General features: G+C 36.9%; 1 protein-coding gene across 16 annotated transcripts in view; it reads left to right on the top strand.

Moving 5' to 3' along the window:
* TCF12 (transcription factor 12) overlaps positions 1–14,901 on the top strand; it is a 283,318-nt gene extending 268,417 nt beyond the window's left edge. For 8 of the 16 annotated variants that reach the window (XM_043524142.1, XM_043524144.1, XM_043524146.1 and 5 more), the window contains 5 exons: positions 2,704–2,818; positions 4,777–4,948; positions 6,048–6,280; positions 9,764–9,917; positions 12,593–14,901. In XM_043524142.1, coding sequence (XP_043380077.1) covers positions 2,704–2,818; positions 4,777–4,948; positions 6,048–6,280; positions 9,764–9,906 — 663 coding nt within the window. In that variant the 3' untranslated portion in view covers positions 9,907–9,917; positions 12,593–14,901. Of the gene's footprint in view, positions 1–2,703; positions 2,819–4,776; positions 4,949–6,047; positions 6,281–9,763; positions 9,918–12,592 lie in introns of those variants that run through there. The other 8 variants (XM_043524143.1, XM_043524145.1, XM_037910575.2 and 5 more) reach the window with 3 other exon arrangements.
* Positions 14,902–15,186: the final 285 nt, after the last annotated feature.

The raw sequence follows: 15,186 nt of genomic DNA, 5'->3' as shown, positions 1-15,186 counted from the left end.
TTTAGGAGAACATCCAATCTTGATTTAAAATTTGTCTAATATCTTCAGTTTAAATCACATACTTGAGACCAAAATGAACACATTCTTGATGTGCTGGTCAATTTAATAATATGAAATACTTGAAGTAAAACTTTTCTGCAAAGCTCATTAGCCACAGTTGTTTGCTTCAATTTTGTGAGCATACATTTCCAGGTACTGGAACCTAGTGTTAGATTCAGCTTTTTTAATTTCCAATCTATTTTCTGAATTTGTCAGAATTGATCTATTGTTCTGTCATTTTTAGATTATCCCTAGATTTTAAAGTTGCCAAGAATCTGTCAGCTGTTATGTTATGTTTGTACATTGCTTGAAGATTTTTTTGTAAATAGGTTTTGGAGCTTGCTTGCCCCTGAAGACATCTGATGTCTGTAGCTTGAATAAAAGCACCCTCATGTGTTAGGATTAAGCATAACCCGGAGAATGAAAAAAGCACAAAACCTTCAGGGCAGAATATAGCTAAGTCTTATATTAAAAACTTTTTTTTAAAGAGTGAGTTTCATGTTCTCTTTTTGTGAAGAGGATTGTTTTGTATTGTAGGCTGAATTTTCAGAGCCCAGGGCTGCCAGTGCTCCCACTGAAATCAATCACAGAATTTGCACTGGCTGCAGTGAGCAGGATTGAGATGACTGTATCTCCAGTAGAACTTTTCTCATAAATAAACACTAGTACATACAGAAGATAATGCATGTTCTCAGAAAATACACTGTAAATAGTGCCGAGCTATCTTGCTTTGTGTGATGGATTATTGGATACAAAACAATAGATACAAATAACAGACCAGAATGACCTGGTATTAGCTTGCTTGCTTGCTTTTTTTTTTTTTTTTTTTAATTCCTTTCTTGTTCCTGTGTGTTAGCTCATAGAAAACAGTGTATATTAAACAAAGGATAAACTTGCATAAGGGTATTTATCTCTCTCTGGGTAAAACCCGTACTAAGACATGAAAGGTAAAAGCTGCATTAATTACTCAAGAGGGATTCAAAGCTCAGCAGTTTACTAGGATTGAAGGATTTATTGAAAAACAGTGGTTCTCATGTGTAACTCCAGGCAATAAACCTATTTAATTAAAGGCTTAATCTTCTAGTTGACATGTTTGCTACTGTTGCAATAAAAAGCCTCATCTGTAGCCAATTTTTCTAAGTATAAAATAATGACCGTAACCTTGGTCTTTTCCTCTTAGTTTTTTTTGCTGTTAATTGCATTATTTTGGTTTTTGTTTTAAAACTAAATGTTTCCCAAGGCTTGTGTGTCAAGAAATTAGAAGCTTTAATAAGCAAGTTTTCCAGATGATTTTAAACTCAGGTTGCATTTCTCATTATCTCCTCTTTATAATTTTTTTTAAAATGTAAATTTTTAAGGTAAAAGTGTTTAAATGGATAGCAATGAAGAGTTTTCCTTACTGGGTAGCAGTTTTCTAATGAATTTGCTGCTAAAAACAAAAATCTAAATGTCAGGTTTCAGAGTAGCAGCCGTGTTAGTCTGTATCCGCAAAAAGAAAAGGAGTACTTGTGGCACCTTAAAGACTAACAAATTTATTTGAGCATAAGCTTTCGTGAGCTACAGCTCACTTCATCGGAAGTGAATAAATGTGTATATCCTTCGCTCATATACATAGGTGTTATGTATCATTAGTCCAAGTTTATGCAAAACTTGAATTAATTTTTTTAAGACTCCTCATCTTTAGGCACACATCTGTTAGAAGTAGGTTCAGTTTTAGTCACCTCATTTTAAGAAAGAGTAGAGATTGAAAAGGTCCTGAGAGGGACAATGAAGATAGAGACTGCTGTTCTTTCATGTGATTACATACTGTAATGTGACTGATAGATATTACCATATTTGCCTGGAAAGAAGGAGAATGAGAGTACTTATTGAGGTGTATAACATAAAGGTATTGTGAAAATAGATCGTGTTCTTCTTTAATCTTATTTCATAAAACAAGAACAAGGGTTTAGCTGATTTTTAAAAAATCCCTGGCACATGAGGTCAAGGCCATTAATTCAGTAGGACTTTATTTAAAGAACACAATTTTATGACTGTTAAAGTTCACAGCTACGCAGACTAAACCAATGGAAATCAAATCTTATGCTTCAGGAAAAAAAATCCCTGTTCCATGGTATGACTCTGAAAATTTGCTAGGCTGTTGTACAATTATAGTCGGGTTTTGGTCACTGCCTGGAACAGTTATCTAATCCAGTATGGTGTAATCCAGTGGTTTAGTCCAATATATAGTCTCTTTCAGCTATAGCTTTCCTTTGCTGACCCATAACTCAAGGCCCCAGTCCTGCAAACACTTAAGCACGTGCATAATTTTATTCACATGAGCTGATCCATCAGTAGATCTAATCTTGAATATGTGAAGTGTGGAATTTTGGAACACTTTGTATACTATGTAAAAGACTAGGCAACAGTTTACAAATATTTCACCTGAAAGAAAATCTGCCTTTTCTAATATGTCCATATTAATGTCTCATTTCACACTATTTTAGACTACAATTCTTGATTTTTAAAAAAGCTTTAACACTCTATCAACATACTTACAGGTGTTGTTTTTCTATTATAGAAACACCCCGTATTTTACATCAATGTTGAGTGCAAATTTAGACTGTGGATTATTTCCTTGGATTAAATTGGTGATGGGAACAGTTTTGCTTCTCTTTGCTTTAGGCTGGAACTCATCGGGAAGAAAGTGTCAGCCTCAACAGCAACCATTCAGTCCTGCCCAGTACAGTGTCTGCTCAGAGCACAGAACTAAATAATAAAACACAAGACAATTACAGAGGTAACTGTACTGTACTATTCAGTGGTAAATTAGGCTTTTTAATAATCCAGGGATAAGAATGCTATAGATTTAGGTAAATATGCATAAATACATAGATAAAATGGATGATGCACATAATTTGTGACTTATGACTTAATTTCTATTGATTACCCATTTCACCAAGCTCTGGATTCTTATAGGAATTCAGGGATAACCCTGTTTCATGCCACTCCCTGATCCAAGTTCCATGTGAGACCTCACATTACAGCCACCATTCTTCCAGCTGAAGTGAACTCCTTTGCAGCGCTTGGTTGCCATTTGTAAATCAGCCAGAGGAATCTGACAAATGTGATATTTTATAATACACAACAAGCCTGTATTTCAACACATGACCAATAAAGACAAAAACTCTAAAGTGCTGTGGGGAGGCTTCCTCAATTCTTAGCTTGGAAAGTAGGCCATACAAAAGAAGGCAGTTCATGCACCAGCATGCCTGTGCTGTTTGGGGTTTGCATTTCATACTTAATGTGCAGGAGTTGCTTACTGCACTAAATATATCTGTATATATTGAGCTCAAACACATCATATAGATCCAGTCCTGCCCTCCTTATTCTGTCATCTCTGCTTGCTAGATTGCAAATAGCTGTGCTGTGACTAGCTCTGATACAGGAGTCTTGATCAATAACTGCGTACGTTCTTTTCCACTGAATTTGCACCATCAGCTCTATCACTAACAGCTGATGTATATTTCTCCCTCTGCAGGAAGCTGCCTTAATCCTAACACAAGCTTTTGCATGCTGATGCATGCTTTCACCAAACCTCTAAATTCTATGCCAAATAATACTCCTGAAATGCAATCCAGTATTCTCTATCAGATGTCTCATGTCATTGTATTCCCCAGGAAACGTTTTTCACTAAATACTGAATAATCTTCCCAGAGCCTCGCACTCTGTGTATAGAGCATTAAACCTAGGTTTCATGCATAGCAGTGGACAGAAATGATTTGTTCAGTACTGTAAATCATTTCCGTTTATAATTAGAGTGCTGATATGTGAAAGCTCTAGGCACTTGCCTATAGCTTAAATATACAAAACTCAAAGATTAAAGCATGATAGTCAAAACAGATCAACCCCGAACATAAATCTACCAGCCGTTCCTCTGAATATAGGAAAGTAAAAATTCATCGGCCACCCGCAAACAACTCAATCCCTCCCAAAGGCCAGAGTAAGTAAATGATCTTGCAACACGCTCTGAAGGTCAACAAGTTTAGGTTACTTTGGAGCAAGAGGATGGGGAGTGAATTCCAAAATCAAGGGTTCTTCAGAGAAAATGATATAGTAGCAGTTGAATTTGGTACATCTTACCTTAAGAGTTAAAAACAAACAGTAGTGAATTTGGTCAAATTCAGAGACATAATCACAAACTTATGAAATATTTCTGTCTAACTTTACCAATTATATTATCGAATTAGTTTTGTCTAATAAATTCCAAAGAGTGTATTTATCTGAGGTTAATGGTTCTCTTCCATGAGAGAGCTCATGTGCCTTGTTAGTGGGGTAGATCAAAAGGTTACAGTGTTACTGCCAGATATGCAGTCCTCTGACAGCCACTCCTTTTGATTGCTACCTCCTTTTGTTTGCTCCACAACACAAAAGTCAAGTACAGTATGTCGCCATAACCCTTCTCATATCCACACTGCCACTGCTCAGTTCCTCCCACTGACCTCCTACCCCACCTCCTTCTTCTCCACTCGCCTCCAGTCCTCTTCAACCCTTACTCCCTGCCTATCCCTGTCTCACCTTCCTTACCATGCAACCTCACACCCTAACCTCCAGGCCTCTCCAAAGCTTGTCCCACCCCCCTTCTCTATCTTAATAAACAACAAGGTGGAAACTCACTTGCGATTCACTTATATTTTCCAGCATGAAGGGGGGCTGTTCTCCTGAGTATTATTTATACTGAGCTGTGTGTGTTTGCAGCATTGTCAGGTGGCTTGCAGAGCCAGTCTGTGACCATAGGTCCAGCAGAAATCAAGTCAGAACATAAGGAGAAGGATGAAAATATACACGAACCTCCCTCATCTGATGACATGAAATCAGATGATGAATCCTCCCAAAAGGATATCAAAGTTTCATCGAGAGGAAGAACGAGGTATGATCTTGGTATGCCAGCAAAGGACTCTACTCTGCTTCTTTTTAAAGCGCAGGCTGTTTTGCATATTGTGTCCTTACCAATAGCAGTGAGAGCTTGTAAACCATTGGTAACTTCAGATTCAGTCTCAAAGCTTCCTTTTTGTCCTATATCAACAAGCTTGTGTTTTAAAATGTTGACTTAATGTGCATATATCAGTAGGCAGAACATGGTATTTTTACACATTGGCATTTTAATAATGCACCGAGGAGCGAGCAGAAGATTTTGAAATCTTATTTTTACACAGTTTTGAAGTTAATCATAGTCCTCTCTACAGTGTGTGCAGCTATATAGTTATCACAGTTTGGAGTGGAGTGATAAAGAAGTCCTTAGCCACAAAACTTCCACTGGATCTGCAATAGATGATAAAAAAGGGAAAGTTTCTGAAAACTGCACAAATAAATGTTTAGTAGGAAAGAACCATATTTTTCATAAACATAGGAATTTATTAAGTGGAAAATTATTTTATAATTTTTAATGCAGTTGAGATGTTAAAAAGCTTCAAAATCTATTACAGATGCTTTATGCATACCTGAAATAATGGTTGGGGAACTCTGAATTTGGAAAGTCCACTGACCAATGAGTAGGCAGCAAGTTTGCGATAAGTACCATTGCTTCGCCAAGGGTGAGGCGTATTCCTCCATTATTCTCGGAAAGAATGTGCTGTCTATGGACACCGTACATATGCATTTTATTTAATTCAAAGTCAGCTAGCGATGTAAAAGCCATCGAGATGCATATTTTCAGGGAAAACTGAAGGTGGCAAGAATGGCAGCAGCAATATATATATATATATATAATATGTTTTTATCAGTTTGCTTGTGTATATGTGCCACTTTGAAATCGTTACTTTTCTTTTTCAGATGAGGCCATTTCTATGCTTTCACTGTTAAATGGATATACCAGCATAAAATGAGTCAAATCGGAATTTTGATCTAATATGGATATTTTAGCCATGTCATTTGCCAAGCACACTTGTGATGTTTATACCTGTTATTAAAATGGATCCTGACCTCCAAAATATCTATAAAACTTTTATCTTCCCTGTTGTTTTTTTCAGCAGTACTAATGAAGATGAAGACTTAAACCCAGAACAGAAGATCGAAAGAGAGAAAGAGAGGAGAATGGCAAATAACGCTAGAGAACGCTTGCGTGTACGAGATATTAACGAGGCATTTAAAGAACTTGGCCGTATGTGTCAGCTTCACCTGAAGAGTGAAAAACCACAAACAAAACTGCTTATTCTTCACCAGGCTGTGGCAGTCATCCTCAGTCTAGAGCAACAAGTCAGAGGTTAGTAGGCTACCTACCACTGTGCTGTCACAGCTAGGGGGTTGTTTTACTCATGTAACAGTTTGCAGTCCCCTTTACTGCATGCATCATGTTTTTCATTTGCATTTTTCTTCTAACACACACAGCAACTAACCAGATGTACAATTTATTAGAAACATATTTGCCTTCATGTAAAAATGTTAACATACTTTGGGAAAACCAAGGGACTGTTCAAAATAAAATAGGTTTAGGATCCTTTGATCCTGTGTTTGCTCCTTTGCAAGGAGCCATCTCTTCATTATGCATCCAGAATAGACTCATTATGGAAAAGATTGAGGAATGTCCTGCTTTGATTTGCAACATATGCTTATTTAACAGTATAGAAATTTTAGCAAAAAAAAAAGGGGGGGGGGTCCTGTAATTTAAGGTTAGTCCTACACATTTCTATAAGAGGCAAGTAAGTTTGATTGGATTTAATTAAGTTTAAATTACAGTATATATTACTATGAGTAATGCCGTAGCTACTTATTGTATACTTTATACAAGAAAATATATAAAAAATTAATTCCATGACTTATTTTTCATATGTTCTCCTTTCCTCTGTCTTTCACAATTCACGTATTTCTAAAAAAAAAATTTTTTTTAAATGGAAATAACATGCACTACAAGCTGGTGAGAAAGTGAGTTATTTGTAAATTGATATGACTTTAAGGAAAACAACTAGAGAAACATACTTGGTTTTCAGAAAAAGAAAAGGAGTACTTGTGGCACCTGTGAGACTAACCAATTTATTTGAGCATAAGCTTTCGTGTCCTACAGCTCATCCGATGAAGTGAGCTGTAGCTCACGAAAGCTTATGCTCAAATAAATTGGTTAGTCTCTAAGGTGCCACAAGTACTCCTTTTCTTTTTGCGAATACAGACTAACATGGCTGCTTCTATTATACTTGGTTTTCTTTTACTTCCGTCTCTGCAATGTACATTTTTCTTCATTCTTATCAACAAATACACATCTGTGGCATCTTTTAGATGCCCCTTGTAGAGGTCATGTTGAAAAATAAACATAGTCCTTGATAACATTTCCATTCTCCGATGTTAATGGAGCTACTGTTGACCTTAATGTGTAAGCTCCTTTTACATTTATGGCAAAGAAATGATGAAACAGACATCTGAGCCACCTGTCTCCCTTGTGAGGTTGACGCCTAAGAGAATTGGGTGAGCGTTCTCATTTTTTCTCCCTTTGGGCTGGTTGAACAACTGTCCTTCATTGTATTTCTCATCTGATGCATTTCCAATATGAGTGTAAATGTCTTGCAGGTGTGGATGATGTCAACTTTCATGTTTGCTTAATGTGTTGTATCTCTAAATGACACCTAGTGTAGTCTGCTGCTTATATTGGCAACTTACACCTCATTTTTACTTTCACCTTCAGTGGTATTTTGCATGGTATATCAAAAAAATCACTGGAAGAATATGTGTTAGAAGTGACAGTGTGAATAATGACACTGAGCATAAGTACTTTGTGTGAAACATTTGAAATCTTACTTTTAGGCATAGTTTTGTTGATACAGCTTTTAATGAAATTAAGTTCCCTTCAGAGAACACTGGATGAACACAGTTATTATGGCGAGGCAATGGTGTCTCTATAGTTAAGGTTGCAGCCAGCTTTCAGTATGAAGTCCTGTTTCAGCCCCTTTGCAACTTTGGCTTGGAAAATTGATTTTACCTGAAAAATTACTATATTTTCTCTGAAGGCAACAGATTATTTCTATAAAAGAGGACGAAAATTCATCAAATAATTTTTTTGAGTTACAGGTCAATTTAAAATAAACTACACTGTTTTGAAACTCTGAGTTTGGCCTAATATATTTTTGTTTCCCACCAGCTAAATAATGGTTTGCCATCACCTTTCAAAGCTTCCACTTAGGTGAGCCTTCTTGAAACTCACAGACCAGCTATATGTGTAGGAAAAAAGGGTTGTACTTAAGCAAAGTTGTTAACAATTTTTGCTCTCAGCAATTTGGAGGCCAATCCTGCTCATTGTTGCTATTGGGAGATTTTGCCAAAGATTTTAGCAGAAGCAGAAGAGACACCATGTGTGCACATTGCCCGCAACTGTCAGATTTTGAATTATAAATAAGAAGAGGGTATTTCTGGAGCTGATGGTCAACAGAGTTCTTCAAATAGCTCAAGTGGTAGAGCCGATAAGTATGGAGTAAGGTGATAAGGGTTTCAGTGCTGGGTCTGCAGGTTGGCATATTATGAAATGGTTGTAATTTCTTCAGTTGTATCCTTGGTCCTACAAAAAAAAAACAAACCACACCTGACTTTCTTATTATTACTCAAGACCCCAAAGAGAGAGAGGGAAATCTTTACATTTCAGATTTTTGGTTAAATTTCATTGACCGCTAAAATGTTATCTGAAAATGTTGATTAAATTCAGTAGTGGTCTGACATTTAAAATTACTCCTTTTTTAAAGTGACTGCATCTAATAATTCTTTGTGTCCCTTTGTCTGTCCAATGGGATTGTATTATACCACAAAATTTAAAACCTCCAGGTTTTTTCAAATTTTATTTTGGCTCATGGAAGAGGCAGTCTTCAAGAACAGGCAAAGTAACATGTTTAAGAAATTGCCATGATTTGAAAACTAGACCCAGTTCTCTGTCATTGAAGCTTATTGAGAAAAAACATGACAAGCATGAATATTTTTGCCAGGTACAAACCGGCAAAGGCTGACATCCTAAAGAGAAAGGAAATATAGTAAAATTACTCGTCACGCTAGATGACCCATCCAGACATTCTCCTGGCTTAGTGGAAGTGTGCCTAGGCCCATTTTGCAGAGATAGTAAGTAAGGAACTGAGTATGACTTGCCAAAGTTATGTGGGAATTTTGTGGAGAGCAACAAATACACTGCTGCCACCTAACAATACTAACTGGCTTCTGAAAACTGAGTGGCCCACTGTGGGTAGTTTGAGGACTATACAAGGAGGATGAGGAGCACCCCCACAGCCAATTCAGCTGCCTTTGCCCTACACATTACTGAGGGCCAGCAAAAAAGCAGTATAACATGGTTATTGTCCAGCAAGTTGAATGATGTCATCAGTGCCCTTCAGCACAGGGGCAGAATCTCATTGGTCTGCATTTAAGGAAATTGAAAACTCCAAAGTGAATTTTCTTTGGTTTCAGTTTAGCAAATTTCTGTGGTAACAAAGGGTCATATTTTCAAAGGTGTTCAGGCACCTCAAAATACAGATTGGTGCCCACTGGAATTTTCAAAAGCACATAGGTGGACAGGTCCTATTAAAATGAATAGGCACTTTTGAAAATCCCACTTGGCACTTGTCTGAATCTTCAGCAGCCTAAATATCTTCAAAAATCAGAAACAGAAGCCGTGCAAAATGGATAGCTTTCTTCAGTACCATGGCCTATTGTGAATATGCTAAATGCCCACTCTTGGTAGCAGTGCATAGGATGTTAAGGGCTGTTTTCTCTCCTGTGACAGAGAGGAACCTAAACCCCAAAGCAGCCTGCCTTAAGAGAAGGGAAGAAGAAAAAGTTTCTGCCGTATCGGCAGAGCCACCAACACCACACCCAGGAAGCCACCCTGGGCTTAGTGAAACTACCAACCCTATGGGTCATATGTGAACACCAGCCAGGTATGTCTCTTCTTCATGTTCGTCAGTGTGGGGACAGGGTCCCATCAATGCACTGGGATGGCTGTAACTTGATTTACTGACTGAAGTCTGAAAGCTAACAAAAACACAATTTATGTGATTATTCTGAGTAACTGGAGCTACCAGTGGACATGAGCCTCTTCATTAAAGTGCACTAAACACTTCTATACATCTGAGCCGCGAGTAAGAATATTCAGATGTGGGTTAGTTATAAACCAAAGAACCAGGAATTTTAGGTAGCTTCTTTTTATTTGCATGTGTTGTTGCCTACAGATATATTCTCCTGAGTCAGGTGGTCTTCATGGTGTGACCTCAGAGGAACTACTCATGACTAGGCTAGATAAGCCAAAAATAATAGAGATTAATTGTGCAGACTCAAGAGGTATAAATATCTCACTTGTTTAACTATCAACTCATCAATTCCCAGTGCTGATTCACACAGCAACTCAAAAAGTCAGAAGGGGCTTTTCATTTCAAATAGAAGAGGATTGGTATTTGGCTTGAGGCCAGTCATTTAAATCATACCACTTGTCTGACAGGCATTACTTGACTGTCTGTCTTCGCAATCTGCATTAGAAACATCTTCAATAAAATCCTACTTTATGTGGCTACAATTTTAGCTTTTTGTGAATCAAGACACAAAAAACCAATGTTTGTTTGTATTGTCTCATGTAGCCAGGTGGTTACTATATCATTCATTTGAAAGCTCCAGTTGATGATCCCATACTGGGATATCAATCTGTTTTTCAACAGAATTGGTTAAAAAAAATAATGAAAAGCTGCTTTTGACCCTGCAAATTCCTGTTAGAATTCCTTAAAGAAGTACTTTCCTGACTACTTGGGCTCATCAAAGCTATTAATCCCATGGTCAGGCTCCAGTGCCTTTATTTTCACTTATATTTTACAAATACAAGAGATTACGTTTTGGATGTATCGTCCATGGATTTAGTATCATAGATTCTATTAACTTTGGTCAGAGTTGTGCAGCAAATCCTTCTGCAGCATCCTGGAATTTATCCCAAGGTAGCTGCATACCCTCTAAGAGACCTTCCAAAACATCAAGGTGGCACTGAAATTGAACCTTGTTAGATAGTATTTCCGGTGATATTTTTCCCACTTCCATAGCAATCAGTCAGCTCCTTCCTCTGTAAACTAGATTGAAGAAATATTCTTTTTTCTACCTAAAAGCATAAAAAGTCCAACTGAGTTCCTCTAATTTTTGTTTCATTTCACACCACTATAATAGGCCCCTTCTAGTTTGCCAAAAGACAGTCCTGTCAAATCAACACAGTTGATTTTCATGCCACGATAAGAACTGAATTTCTCCACACACTTTTACAAAGAACTTGTAGCAAGAAGTAGCATGATGTCGGTAAACCTTTAAGTAATTACAGTATTAGGGTAACAAAATCTGAACACTGATGAAAAAGATTGTACTGACTAGTTACATACAACAGCATGCACCTTTAATGATGCCAATTAGAATATGAATAATCATTTGTATAACTTAGGAAAAAATAAGAGCTTCTGTAGAAAGTAGAAATTCTGTAGAATGCTCAAATAAATTGGTTAGTCTCTAAGGTGCCACAAGTACTCCTTTTCTTTTTGCAGATACAGACTGACACGGCTGCTACTCTGAAATCTGTAGAAAGTGTCCAATTCTTAATGAAAAATGTTAGACATGTAGTCTTGGCAAAGACAAATTAAACAATTGTTTGGTTTTTTAGACCTGCACATTGAGTGTTGCAAATACTTACTCCCGCCTCCTACCACTTCCTAAACAATATATAAAATCATGATTTTCCAGACAAAAGGAAATTTTCAGTGCCATTCTGAAAAAGAGTAGGCTATTAACAGTTTTTCCCACAACAGTTTCTTTAGTTGGTTGTAGTTCTTTCATCTTTGCTAGGTTGAGACATTTATTTTTAAAATAACACAAACATATGACAGAGTGGTCATGTGCTTCTAAACCATACTGGATTGTTAAGAATTGTTCCATTCCATTGTAGGGTTTTGTTCTAAAGGTGAAGTTCTCCTTTGAGTTGAGGAAAAAATAAGTTAGTTTTGGTTTCTCTATGTAATAATAATCAGTGGTATCTTGTTGCTGCCACCTCAAGATTCTAATGGCTTTTCAGTTGCCTAGATAAAATGGACTTAGTGGTTTCAGTCCAATTCCTGGTAGACAGGTTTCCACGTTATAAGAACTACCATCCTGACCAACATCTGAGCTGGCAGTTGCAGTTGAGAAATCCATGCTAGAATGGGCATGGAGACTGAGCTATCTTGTCAACCTCACCAAAAGATGTTTTTCCCAGGCCATCTTCATGGCACATCAGTGGAGTAGGATATGTTTGCAGTGTTGCTGGATGTGCTTGAGGGACACAGAATTACAGTAATTTGGTACATTTCATTTGCACTAAATTCACTGAAAAAAGACCTAAAGAAGAGCTCTATGTAAACTTGAAAGCTTGTCTCTTTCACCAACAGAAGTTGGTTCAAAAGAAGATTTCACCTCACCAAGCTTGTCTCACTAATATCCTGGGACCGACAGCTGCAACAACACTGCAAATATGATACAGCTACAGTCTAGATAATAGTGTTGCTAATTTTTCATTAATTGTTTTACTAATACAATTTGTCTCCTATTTCCATGCCAGAATTCCAGAATTATCGGTAGGATATATAGAAGGTGACCTTTCTTCACAAGGACACAGACAACTAACATTATATGAAGACACAAATCTGACAGGAGAAAACACTTGAAGCAAGAAACCCAAATGCAATCTTATGATCAAAGCTACTGGTCAACACCTGCATCAGAAGTGAAGATACAAAGATCTTCAGATAGAATTTCAGCCCATGAAATACTCTGAACATATCATTCTGTTGCAAGCAGTGTGTCGCTTCTGCACAATCAGAGACTGTTGTGATCTCTCCACTCATCGTGGAAGTTGCCTTGTGCCTAAACTGAATTGACAAATGCATTGTAACTACAAATTTTATTTATTGTTATGGAACTGTAAAGGTCTACATATAAAGGGAAGAGTTAACATGTTGAAAGCTGATAGAATTTCAGCTGATGCCAGCATTTGTTAAAGCTGTTCACATTCAGAGAACAAAGCCGTGACAACCGTTGACCCTTAGCATTCCCAGCATACCTATTAGTGTCTTAAAAAAGGAAGGGAAAAGTCTTTTGTTGTCCTTTCCACTCCTTTTGCCATATGACTAGTGTTTTCCATGCAGTAGGAAAATATTCCTTGACATAGCTTTTTTTTTTAATGTTATTTTTGGTCTCTGGTAATCTGAACAGTTATGGTCATCGTCAGCTTCCATACTGAGCTCCATACTTCAAGCCATTAGAAGGCACAGTGAAGACCGCAGACAGGAGCAGTACTGTGACCATGCCATTTCTTGGATTTAAAAAGTGGTATTGTTTCCCTCAGACTTTCCTCAAATAAATATTTTTATTTCTAATTATAAACCAAACCTTTTTAGGCTTCTAGGCTTCATAGTAAAGCTTGTAACGTGAAGTGTAAATTGGGTGGGGAGAATCTACTTTGTTAGAATTGCTTTGTTTTCCAAGCAGTAAGTACTACATATAGTACATGTAAAGTGTTAGCTGTATGTAAGCACAAAATGCATTAAAATACAAAGGAGACTTTTCGGGCTGTAATTATGGTGAACTGTAAAATCCTAAATTCACCATGGCAGGTAGTGTGATGAACTAAACACAGCTGTGGTGGGCTAATTACATAATGGGAGATTAAGAGCAATGGTCACCAATCTTTTTCCTTATTGTATACATTAATTATCTTGTCATTTTTGTATGGCTTGTCAGTGGAGAAGAATTCAGTGTGATTCAATCAATTGCAAACAAACCACCCCCTCCCAAGCCATATTAGCATTAAACCATTAAATGTTGCTCCACCAGAACAGTGTCCATAAGTATTCCTTTGTCACTAATGTGTTGATTGTTAAAATCCCTCTGAACTTCCATGGAAACTGTCTTCCACTGCAATGACCATGGGGGAAAACTATCAAGCCAAGGTTGTCTTAGTTATTGTTTGCCACCAGTGAAAGAGGCAATACCCAATCAGCTCACACACAAAAAAGGAACAAAACAATTAATCATTTAAAATAATTTCAGTTAATTTGAAAGAACAAAAAAAAAAAAGACTGTTAAAACAGACTAATAAATTTAAAATCATGTTTTGGATGGTTCCTAACAAACGGGTTGTTTGTGAAATTAGTGGTTTCATTCTATTACTTTAATTAATTTGAATATATCATCAGATAATATCTGACTATATCTGTGGCCTTGTTCTTCATTTCAGTGTTTATCAGCTAAACAAATTTGTCGCTTATGATGTGTGAAAGTGATCACGTGCCACTGCCGGGCCTTTTTCCTTCTAAGCTTGTTGTCTTTTTGGCTATATTAGACTTTGCAGTATGCCCAGAAGCTTTCCTTCATAAAATAGAAAGAAAAAAACATTTGGCTTATTTTTCACTGTAGCTAGTCTTTTATACAATAATCTTGTAAGAAAATTTCTTGAATTCTAAATATTACTCTTTCTAGATTTTTGAAATCGAAAAAGTTTTCAGTAAAAAGTTTCTTACTTTATTTTACTATATTAGGTAGTAAAAATGTAGGGTTATTTACCATAACATGTTCATTAATATCAGAAATTTACAATAGCATTGTAAGACCATAGTAGGGTTCTAGCATACCGTGTAGTACCTATGGAGTATTGTAAGAGCTAATTGTCCGAGATGAATTGCTTCTCATCTTGTTCTCCAGTTTCCATTGTTGGTTTATTGCAGATTTGTACCCTGTGTCAAATTTCAAGGTATTGCTGATAAAACCTTTTCAACCAGCAGCAAGAAGTTCAAAAAAATTTCTGTCAATGTAACAGAAAACACTATGTATATAACATTTATGTAGCAATAAATGTGCCATCTTTTTTAACATGGTAAATCAGTGAGTTTTTAACATTTCTCTTTCATCAGCGATTGTGTTGCTTGGAAACCCAGTGGCACAACAGCTTCCGTATTTACTCCAATAAAAAGCAAACAGATTTTTAAAGCACACCAGCTTAAATTGCAGGCACAAAATGGGTATGTGCTGCTCCCATTGAGATCAATGGCAAACCCCCCATTGATTTCAGTAGGACCAACAGCCAAGCAGTACTGGCAGCCCCCAAAAAGTGTGTGTGCATATGCAAACAGCAAGTTGGTAGCTGCAGTTGCTACT

Source organism: Chelonia mydas, chromosome 10, assembly GCF_015237465.2.
Source record: "Chelonia mydas isolate rCheMyd1 chromosome 10, rCheMyd1.pri.v2, whole genome shotgun sequence".
Classification (NCBI taxonomy): Eukaryota; Metazoa; Chordata; order Testudines; family Cheloniidae; genus Chelonia; species Chelonia mydas.
Note: the sequence above shows the minus strand (reverse complement) of the source record. Positions and strands in the feature narration are given on the sequence as shown.